Source organism: Moschus berezovskii, chromosome 20 (assembly GCF_049115385.1).
Source record: "Moschus berezovskii isolate FMDL1 chromosome 20, NW_MosBer_1.0, whole genome shotgun sequence".
In the NCBI taxonomy this organism is placed as follows: Eukaryota; Metazoa; Chordata; class Mammalia; order Artiodactyla; family Moschidae; genus Moschus; species Moschus berezovskii.
Window position 1 is genome coordinate 53,736,583 of NC_142479.1, and position 11,360 is coordinate 53,747,942.

The 11,360-nt window shown below is 48.6% G+C and overlaps 1 protein-coding gene across 1 annotated transcript; it reads right to left on the minus strand.

Annotated features, from left to right (window-relative positions):
* Positions 1-608: 608 nt before the first annotated feature.
* Positions 609-8,876, minus strand: KRT32 (keratin 32). Its single transcript, XM_055407829.2, has 7 exons — positions 8,295-8,876; positions 7,648-7,730; positions 7,061-7,217; positions 5,388-5,549; positions 5,182-5,307; positions 3,400-3,620; positions 609-1,009 (listed from the first exon to the last, which is right to left on the minus strand). The coding sequence occupies exons 1-7, from the start codon at positions 8,631-8,633 to the stop codon at positions 880-882; spliced, it is 1,218 nt and encodes a 405-aa protein (XP_055263804.2). The 5' UTR covers positions 8,634-8,876; the 3' UTR covers positions 609-879.
* Positions 8,877-11,360: the final 2,484 nt, after the last annotated feature.

Below are 11,360 nucleotides of genomic sequence, written 5' to 3' on the forward strand. Positions count from 1 at the left end.
ATGAATTGCTTGAGTATCTCTAGGACCAGAAAGTCTATATTTGAGTCCTGAGTGCACAACTTACAAGCTGTGTGACCTTGGGCAAGTTCTTAATCTCTCTGGCCTCAATAATGGTACATTTTTCACAGACTGTTTCAAGGGTTAAATGAAGTATTAACAAGGTTCTGGAGGACTACCACACTGGGTTTGTCAGCCCCTAATATGGAACCTGCATGAAGGTTTTTTGAATGAATGAAAGATCCCATTGTACCAGGTATAATGAGATTTGGGGGTGGGGTTATCAGATACTCAATTAACAGTAGTCTGGCATAGGATTCTGGCATCATCACCTCCCCCTTCTCTTTATTCTTTTGTTACTTGGCTCTGGATGGATGGCCTGGTTTTAACCGGTTTGTGGCATGCAGATCTTTTTAGTAAATGCCGCTCAAGCCTCTATAGAAGCAGAAAGGGAATAAAAATAAAATAAAATTTGGCCACGTTCTTCTGGAGCCCACTGAGCAGAATTGACTGGTGGATACAGCAGCATACGTGACAAGGAGAGGGAGACAGGTGTTCAGGACACTGGATGAGGCTTTATTTACTAGTTTACTAAGAACAGTGCTCCAGAGTGCAGCACGGACCGCCAGAAACACCCGCCAACAGAGCCATTAACCCGTAGAATTAAAAGCAGCCATTTCTAAGAGGCGGGAGCTAGATCGCCCCCTGCAGTATCAGAGCGCAGTTGCTGACGGCTCACTTCCTGGTACTGCTAGTGGCCTTCCTTGCCCCCAGGGGTTGGCCCTGCTCTTTCGGTGGCCGCTGAACTGCAGTCAGGCGCAGCCTCAGGAAGCACCAGCCACCCAGTTCGCATCCCTCAGGATCCAGCATCGCTGAGGGATTTCAGTGGCAGCTCGGGTGGCAGGGCACACAAGGCACACAGACGGTGCGGGGCACGCAGAGGGTCCGGGGCACACTGGAGGAGGGCACACAAGGGGGCTGGGAGGGAGTGGAGCATGGGTTACACGGCAACCTGCAGAAGAAAGGCATGTGGGAAGGTTTAGAAAGGAGCCCAGCTCGGCAACAAATCCTGTCAATTCTGCATCCCCCACCCCCACCTCATCCAACCCCAACCTTTGTGCTTTCCAACAGTTCCCAGTGTCCACCATCTCGATTTTTCCCTATCGTAACTTCATTGTCTTCACCTATGTGAGCCCAGCGGCTTCTTAACTGGTCTCCCCAACCCCACTCTTACCCCTCCTAACCATCCAAGCATCCTCAGTTTCTTAGCCAGAGTGATCTTCTAGCATGCCCCTCCCCTGACCAAGGAGTGGGGGACAGACAGAGGATGAGATGGTTAGATAACATCACTAACTCAGTGGACATGAGTCTGAGCAAACTCTGAGAGATAGTGGAGGACAAGGAAACCTGGCATGTTTCAGTTCAAGGGATATCAAACAGGTCTTAGAGACTGCACAACAATCTCTGCCCAAAACCTTAGTGGCTCCCCCTTGTGCCAGGAGGAAGAGCAGCTTCCTTCAACTCAACTGCCACAGCCTCCCTGAAGCCTCCCCTGATTTCTGTCAGATCCCCCCAGGGCACCATGTCCCTCCTTCCAGAGTTTTCTGTCATTGTTCTACTCTGGTCTGTCTCCCCACTAGCCAGAGAGATCAGCAGTCCCTATGTCCATCCTGCATACCTGGCTTACAGCTGGCACTTGATAAGAATGTTTTGAATCAGATGAATTCATCAGTTGTTAGAGAAGGAATACAAAAGGATGATCTCAGAGACTGACAGGTGTGGGTTCAAAACCAGCAACAACACACTGGACATAGGATGGAGGCCAAATAGCCCAGAGACTGGATAGGCAGCCTAAGGACCACATCCAGCGTGAAGTGTGTTCCATTTGGGCTGGATTTTTTTTAACTTAATTTGAAAGCACCGGATTTTTTTTTTAATTTGTTGAAAATATTTAAAAATCATGAGAACTTAACATTTAAAAGAAAACCAGCTTCCCTTGAATAATGGGACGATCCAACAATACTGAATCTTCATCTCAGAAATGGCCCTGAGGGGGCAGCACCATCCTCACTGGACAGGATAGAGCTCCCTGGTTCTCCACCATCCCTCCGTGACCCACATCATTCTGGTATGTTCTTGGCCTTGGCCTTGAAAAAGATTTGACTCTGCAACTCTTTCCTCTGGAGGACAGGATTATAAATGATAGAAAAGCAGGGCTGAATGTCTACCTACAGTCATCAGCCCACCTGGTATCCAAGGCTCAGTTCCTGCATCCAGACAGCTACCAACCCTGCCAGTTCTACCTGTACCACGGCTGGGAGTGGATGCCTCCACTGCCTGGATTCAGACCCTCCCCATTACTTGTTACCTAGACCACACCCAGGGCCTCCTGAATGGCACCCCTGCCTGCTCCTCCTCCTTCTTTCCACTCAGTCCTTTCTGCTGCCATCTTCTTGAAAAGTAGCACTGAGCTCTCACTGGCTTGGTCATTTTCTGAGCATTCACTATACCAGGTACCAGGTACAGGTACAGGTCCACTATACCCTGTACCAGGTACAGGGAATGAAAATATCTTCTTTCGGCTTCCCTGGTGACTCAGTAGTAAAGATTCCACTGCCAATGCAGGAGACGTGGGTCCCATCCCTGACTGGGGAAGATCCCACATGCCGCAGGGCAGCTAAGCCTGTGAGCCACAACTACTGAGCCCGTGCTCTAGAGTCTGGGAGCCACAAGAGAAGCCACTGCAGTGAGAAGCCACGCACACTGCAACTAGAGAGTCACCCCCACTCGCCACAGAGAAAAGCCTCCACAGCAACAAAGACCCAGCACAGTCAAAAATAAATAAATAAAAATAAGCATTAAAAAATAAGTATTTTTTTCCTCTTGTCTTTGAGTTCTAGGGAGTTAGTTAAGCAAATTTTATCATATCCTCCTCAAAAAAGTAAGGCCTCCCAACAGTCTATTAAATAAAACCCTCCCTCCCCAGCATGGACCTTAGTTGTTCTCCATTGAATGAGGCCCAACTGACCTTTCCTGTCCTCCCTCCCATCACAGCTTATCCAATGAAGTTACATCATCCTCCCAAGTGTAAAAGACATCCCCCACACACACCCATATGATCTTCAGTGGCCTGTCTCCCTGGAGATGGAAACAACCTGAGAATTGATGCTCTGTCATCATCCATCTCAGTTCCCTTGTGCCACCTGGCACATGTGGACACGTGGAAGGATTTTGTCAGCTTGGAGCAGAATGGTCCCAATGGGCCTGGGGTGGGATGGCACCATGAGTACCTGCCTGACTTCTTCGGATCATGCCAGCTTCCTAATCACTTCTTTATCATGGCTCTATCTTATGGGCAATTACTTCCTATAACCTCTCCCAAACCTCACACATGCCACGTACTTGCAGTCCTCACTGTCCAGCAGCCCCCGGTACGTGTTGATCTCTGCCTCCAGCCGGGCCCTCACATCCAGCAGCACCCGGTACTCCTGGTTCTGCCGCTCCAGGTCACAGCGGATCTCAGCCAATTGGGACTCTACATTGGTGACCAGGCCCTGCATCTGGGCCAGCTGGGAGCTGTAGCGGGCCTCCGTCTCTGCCAGGGTGTTCTCCAGGGAGTCTCTCTAAGGCAAAGGGAAAGACAAAATAACTAATAAGAATGGGCCTATTTTCCATGGCCTGGCTCAGAAAGAACCAAGAAGCAGTCACTGTGGAAGACAGTACAGAAGTTTCTCAAAAAATTAAAAAGAGAACTACCATATGACCCAGCAGTTTCACTCCTGGGTATATATCTGAAGAAAACAAAAACACTAATTCAGAAAGATACATGGACCCCAATGTTTACAGCAGCATTACATGCAATAGCCAAGACATAGAAGTAACCTAAGTGTCCATCGATAGATGAACGGATGGAGAAGATGTGGTCCATATACACAATGGAATACTACTCACCCATAAAAAATAATGCCATCTGCAACACCACAGATGGACTTGAAGAGCATTATGCTAAGTCATATGTCAGATACTGTATGATATCACTTATGCATGCATGCGAAGTCACTTCACTCTTGTCCAACCCCTTGTGACCCCCGTGGACTGTAGCCCTGCAGGCTCCTATGTCCATGGGATTCTCCAGGCAAGAATACTGAAGTGGGTTGCCATGCCCTCCTCTAGGGGATCTTCCCAACCCAGAGATCCAAACCACATCTCTTTATGTCTCCTGCATTGGCGGGTAGGTTCTTTACCACTAGTGCCACCGAGAAAGTCCATATCACTTATATGTGAAATCTGAAAAATACAATAAGCTAGTGAACAAAACAAAGAGGAATCACAGATATAAACAGCAAACTAGGGGTTACCAGTGGGAAGAGGAAAAGAGTGAAGGCAATAAAAGGGTAGGGGAAAAAAGGATTATTATAGGATTATATGAAATCATGTGGGTGAAACTACTGAAAATTGAAAAGCACTGCAGAATTTAAAGAAACTTCCATTCAATTAAAAAAAAAAAGATCCAGGGAGAACCTGGGCAGGGACGTTCTGCAGAACTGAGGAAACTGAAACCCAGAAAGGTCAAGTGACTTGTTCAAGGTTAAACAGCTGGTGACAGACCAGGATTTGAACCCGCGTTCATGTGACCCTAAATTCCATATTCCTTCTTCAACCTCAGGCTTCAGGCCTCAGATTTGAGGTTCACCAGGCTCCTCCCCTACAAGCATCACTGAAATCAGTGGTCTTCAACCCTGGCTGCACGTTAGAGTCACATGGGAGCCTCTAAAAAGCACCCAGGCCCAGGCCCCACCTCCAGAGACTCTGATTAAATTTATCTGGGGAGGAACTTGGGCAGGGAGCACTTTTTAAGCTCTATAGGTAAGGGTGAAACGCATGGGTTTGGAAGAGCAGGCTAAGCAGAGATCAAGCCTTCTTGGGGAGAGTAGTTGACAGTGGTCACTTAGCCCACATCAGATTTGAACCATGGCCCATTTGTCTCTGGGCTGGGTCTTGGGAGAAACATTCCTCCAGGAGAGGTCAGCTGGGCAAGCAGCAGTGGTGGCTGAATCTAGACCTCCTCCCCACCCTCCCCTCCTTCTCCTCCTCCTCCCCCTCCTCCTTCCTGGAAGCCTGCACCCACTCTCCACGCTGCCTGGCATCCAGAGCTGGGGAAGAGGAGCCCATCAGCACACTCACCAGGCTGTGCTGGGTCTGCAGCTCGATCTCCAGCGTGTTAACCATTCGTCTCAGATCAATGATATCTGACTGGTAGTTCTGAAGCTGCTCAGAGCTCGTGACCACCTGCTGGTTAAGCTCTTCCATCTGCAATGCGGGAGATAGGAAAAGGCTGGGAGTACCTCTCGGGGACCCTGGGGAGGCCAGCCCCCCTGCGAGAGACCCACCTGCCTGGTGAACCATTCCTCCACATCCCTGCGATTGGTTTCCACCAGAGCCTCATACCGACATCGCATCTCTTCCAGCACCGTGTTCAAGTCCACTGGGGACACAGTATCGACCTCAATATTAAGGCGGTCCCCAAGCTGGCATCGGAGAGCACCAACTTCCTGAAAAGATGCAAGAGCACCAGGGAAATGTGAAGTCACGTGATCCTGGCTCACCTACCAGGGAGATGTGAGAAGATGAAGCAAAGGATGCTAAAGATCTCCATGTTAGAGGGGCCCTGTGAGGACTGCAGCCACTCTGCAGCATCCCAAGGGTCTTTCAGCTCCACCTGGACCTCCCTGTGATGGGAGAGGCTTCCTGTTGCTTTGGCAGAAGCCGAGAGCAGCATCAGGGTTTGCTTGATCTGTTTGGACTAAAATGGGACAGCAGTGCCCTGTCTCCCCTGCCACCATCCCAGCCTGCATTTATCTGGGAAGGAAAGCAGCAGGAGCCTGGCTTTACTTGGTTCAAGGCCCCAGTTACAGCAGGCGCCTCCCGGGCTTGGCAGCCAAGGAGAGAAAGTTGTCGCTGAGTCTCCCAAGACTCGGTGATAGCTCCTCATTAGCAGCCTCTTGGGGCAGCTCCCAGTTCTCTGATTTAGATGGGGTGAGTCAGGTGCCTTCAGGCACTCGGTGAGTATGTGGTAACTGATGGATACTTTTCACTTCAGCCTAGGAAACCCAGCCAGGATTCAGAGACACTTGTGCTTTCAAATCCCAAGTCAAGAGGTTGAGTGTCAACCCAGGGAATGAGGGAAGAAAAAACACCAGAGCTCAGGTGAACCTCGCAGCCCACAGGTGCCCAGGGCAGAGGGGTTTCACACTAAGGACCTACAGTAGATTAGGAAAAGTCAGAAAGCAGAGGGCCGACCAATGCCTTTTGGATGAAGAATATTATGTACAAACAGATGAAAGGAAGAAGAACGATGGGGAGAGAAAACAGAAGAAAACCACTGCCTCTCCCTTAGGAGAGGTGGGGGCTGCCTTACAGTCCAGCCTAGCAGAGATGGACTGCCATTTCATAGCACTTCTGGAAAATAACCCTTCCTCATCCCCACTGGGCCACTCTACTCTGGGTATGTAGTTCTCGTGAGAAAACAAGCCACCGCAAGCACTTGGCAATCACACAAGTCCAAGAAAAGGAGAAGGGAAGGTTCTTAGCGTTTCTGAGCACCAACCAAGGGACAGGCATTTGAGAACCTGTGCGTGCGTCCGAAGTCACTTCAATCATGTCTGACTCTTTGCAACGCTATGAACTGTAGCGCACCAGGCTTCTCTGTCCATGGAACTCTCCAGGCAAGAACACTGGAGTGGTTTGCCAAGTACTCCTCCAGGGCATCTTCCCAACCCAGAGATCCAACCTGCGTCTCCTGGGTCTCCTGCATTGGCAGGCTGGTTCTTTACCACTAGCGCCACCTGGGAATTCCTTAAGATCTGTAACCTCACGGAATGCTCACAGCAGCCTTGTTGATAGAGTCAGCCCCATTTTACAGATGATTTTAATAAATTGGGCAAAGTCACAGATACAATCTGTGGCCAGCTTGGGAATTTCAACCCATGTCTAGCCAACCCCAAACCCCAGGTTCTCCCCACTGGGCTCCCCAGGGCCACCTTGGTTGGACTTCAGGCCTCACCTCCTCGTGGTTCTTCTTGAGACACATCAGCTCCTCCTTCAGGGACTCCACCTGCATCTCCAGGTCAGCCTTGCACAGGGTCAGCTCGTCCAGGATCCGACGCAGGCCATTGGTGTCGGCCTCCACCAGCTGCCTCAAGCCCAGCTCCGTCTCATATCTGTGTAAGAACATGGTCAGCCACTGAGGGCTAAAACTGAATACCAGACCCAGGGATGACCTGGAGCCGCTGGCACTTTTCCAACTGTCTATGAAAATAACCTTGCCTAGAAAATCCCATGGACGGAGGAGCCTGGTAAGCTGCAGTCCACGGGGTCGCTTCGAGTCAGACATGACTAAACGACTTCACTTTCACTTTTCACTTTCACACATTGGAGAAGGAAATGGCAACCCACTCCAGTGTTCTTGCCTGGAGAATCCCAGGGACGGGGAAGCCTGGTGGGCTGCCATCTATGGGGTCACACAGAGTCGGACACGACTGAAGTGACTCAGCAGCATGAAAATAACAGAAATCTGTCCCCAAGCACATGCCAGGAGAGAGGGCTCTCCCCTCACCCCACACCCCACCCCATCCCCTGGGCCAAACTCACTTGCTCCTAAAGTCATCTGCAGCCAGCTTGGTGTTGTCAATTTGCACGACTATCCTGGCGTTCTCTGCCTTTGAGTACAGAATCTGGGGCCACAGCAGACAGAAGGGATCAGTCCAGGACAAGAAGAAGCAAAAAGAACCCAAGTGAGTCCTGCAGACACCCCTACCAAAACCCCTGGATCTCTGGGGGATGGTCATTGAATCTAAATGCCTTGTTTTAGAGGCAATGAGCAACATGGAAGGATAGACTTTATTAGACATGACATTAGAAGGGTCCTTAACAAGCCTTCACGTTTACTGAAAACTCACCACATATCAAGGGCTATGCTAAGCACTTTACCTGTATTTGCCCATAGAATTTTCTAGACATAAGGACCCTTATTATTCCTATTTTCCAGATGAGGAACCCGAGGCCCAGGGAAGGGACCTCGTAGAGTCAGGTAATGAAGCAATGTCAGAACTGAGACTAGATCTCAGTTTCCTTTCCACATGAAGGACTCTGGGTGAGCACTCGAATTATGAGAAAATGCTGCACCCTAGGGAAGTTTCTTTTCCCTGAACGTAGCTAAAGAAATGAACGAGATTCAAATCTGTATCTCAGCTCTTCGCTTCGCCCTCCCAGGGAGTATGTTCACCACTTGCCCTTACCTTCTGCTGGAGCTCCTCAATGATCTTGAAACAACACAGGTAGTTCGGACCCACAGTGGGCTTTTGAAAGTCAAAGGCCTCTTGGAGTCGTCTCTCCAGCTCCACATTCTCCCGCTCCAGCTGCCTCACCCTCTCCAGGTAGGCAGCCAGGCGGTTGTTCAGGAACTGCAGGGTCTCCTTCTCGTTGCTATTGAAGACACTTTCATAGTACAAACTGCAGGAACCCATGGAGCTGAAGATGCTGCTGGTTGGGTGGTAGGTGGTGGACACAGAGAGAGAAGGTACACACGTCCCAGGCTGGCAGATGTAACCCAGACACCGCTCTGGCCAGCAGTTCATGCAGCTGGAGCCGACAGAGGAGGATCAGGGTCAGCTCTTGATGGGGGCTGGAGAGCAGTCAGATGGTGTGTCAGAAAGGCTGCAGCTACCTGAATTGCAATGTGGTCTGACAACTGCATTCTGCTCGAGCCTTTTTATACTCATGGAGTGAGGGGCCTTTTGCTACCAAATCATTGTGGAGGGGTGTTGATGTTTAGACTCAATCCCAGAGGAAGCTGCTAATTAATTTGTAATTTGGTTTCCAATAAGGAGTTCCTTTCCTCATAAAAGAGGCCAAGCTTGTCATTTGGCTAACGCAGGACTCTGGTCTTCTGTCATTGATCAGGGGGGAAAGCTCCAGGATATATCTTCAAAGGACCAACTCCAGGCCCAGGCCCTCATTTCCAGGCCAGGGCTGCCGGGCCTGACCCTGGGCTGCCAATGACCTTGTTCCCTGCTCCCCTACCTACTCCAGCCCAGAGAGAGGCCACAGTTCTGGGGCAGAGGCGCCTGCTTTTAATGACAGCATCCTTTGTGGGAAGAGGAAGCCTGGCCCCTTAAGGAGGAAATGTGTGGGTGGCAGAAGCTGCATGGATCCTGGCAGTGGTATAAATCCAGGGAGGAAGGAAAAACAGCCTCTGAGTCTCATTCATAAGCATCATCTTCCTCCCAGGGGAAGAAAAAAATTAGAGGAGGGGACAAACTCAGCACAGGGGCATCATTTCAGCTGGACACTACCGAGAAAGAGGTGAGAACCCTACTCTTGGGAAAGGAGGTCAATGGCATGAGTACCTCTGTGAGCAGAAGCTCAATTTAGACCATCTCTGGATCCTCGCCTTTGTTTCTCACTGCTCCACATACAGACAGTTCGATCACTGTTTGTTGAAGAGGCTGAAACAGGTTCTGCTCTCACTTTCTGCAAAAGCTGGGCAGGTTGGGGGGTGGGGGTTGGTTTACACTGGGGCCTCAGAGACCAGGGGCAGAGTGAATCAGCTCTCTCAAGAAGTGACACTGTAGCACTCGAATGAGTGAAGCCAGGAGAACAGGAGCAGGTGTCTCTGACTCTAGAAGTCCTTGAGCACTTCCCAAGAAAGCAACCTAAGGAGAGACCAGTGGTTTTTAGGCCTGAGTGCAAAACTATGGGCTCACACACTTTGTGTTTAATATGTGTGTGTTATATAGTCACTTTTTATTCATGCGCTGTCTCAATATAATATTGAAGTATAGGTATTTGTCTTATTTTTCATGTATTTCTAGAAGAGTTGGTGAAGGGGCAGGGAAGGGAAAATGCCACCCAGCCCTATTCCCTGAAATGTGTTGCTTAAGAAAAGTCAAGATAGAGATCTAATTCGCTGTGTGACCTTGAGAAAGTCACCCTACCTCTCTGGGCTTCAGTTCCCTTCAGCAAATTGAAAGGGTTAGATTAAATCATCCCTCGGTTTGATTTTTTGCAGCAACCAGAAATTCTAGTTCAAGAAGACAGAAAGAAAAGCGATATAAATATCAACTACATGGAATGAGACACATCAGACCAGACTTCAAAATCATCACCAATGCTTATGTAACATGTGCAAGTACCAGGTACTGTGCTGGGTGTTTGGCATTAAATTATCCATTTAATCCCCACCCCCAGGACTTCCATGGTGGTCCGCTGGTTTAATATTTCACCTTCCAATGCGGAGACACAGCCCTGGTCAGTTCTGGTTCAATCCCCGGTCAGGGAGCTAAAATCCCACATGCCTTGCAGCCAAAAATCCAAAAACTGTATAGCTTTTAAAAAATGCTAACAAAAAAGAGAAGCAATATTGTGATAAATTCAATAAAGATTTTAAAAATGGTCCACATCAAAAAAATCTTTTAAAAATTCCTCATTCCCAAAATATAAGAAATAGTTATACCCTGAAGATATTGCAGGTTTAGTTTCAGACCACAGCATTCAAGTAAATATCTCAATAAAGCAAGTCACATGAAATTTTAGGTTTTCTGCTTTTGTTTAGCCACCAAGTTGTGTCCAGCTCTACCAGGCTTCCTTGTCCATGGGATTTCCCAGGAAAGAATACTGGAGTGGATTGCCATTTGTTTCTCCATGGGAATCTTCCCACCCCAGGGATTGAACTCCGTCTCTTGCATTGCAGGTGGATTCTTTACCACTGAGCTACCAGGAAAGCTCAGACCGATTCTTAACTGCTGAGCCACCAGGGAAGCCCTTAGATTTTCTAGTGCATAGAAAAGTTACATTTACACCATACTGTAGTCTATTGAGTTTTCAATAGCATTATGTCTTTTTACAATTGTACATACCTTAATTAAGAAATACTTCCTCGTTAAAAAGTGCTATCATCTGAGACTCCAAAGAGTCATAATGGTAACATCAAATATCACTGATCACAGATCACCATCACAAATATAATAATCCTGAAAACGTTTGTGAGAATTTCCAAAATGTGACACAGAAATGCACAGTGAGCAGATGCTATTGGAAACATGGCACTGATAGACTAGCCAGACGCAGGTTTGTCACAAACCTTCAATTTCTTTAAAAAAAAAACTGTCTGTGAGGCACAATGAAGCCAAACACAAGAAAATGAGGTCAGGGACTTCCCTGGCGGCCCAGTGGCTAAGACTTTGCTTCCATTGCATGAGGTGCAGGTTCAATCCCTCGTCAGGGAGCTGAAATTCCCACATGCCTCAAGACTAAACAATCAAAACACAAAATAGAAGCAATGTTGTAACAAATTCAATAAAGTC

Bases quoted from the DNA above. Each gene is read 5' to 3' on its own strand.
- KRT32 (XM_055407829.2), bottom strand. From the start codon at position 8,633: ATGAACTGCTGGCCAGAGCGGTGTCTGGGTTACATCTGCCAGCCTGGG. The intron at 5,308-5,387 runs GTGGGTCTCTCG...CCCGCATTGCAG, and splicing joins AGGAATGGTTCACCAGGCAG to ATGGAAGAGCTTAACCAGCA. The intron at 3,621-5,181 runs GTGAGTGTGCTG...CCTTTGCCTTAG, and splicing joins TGCAGACCCAGCACAGCCTG to AGAGACTCCCTGGAGAACAC.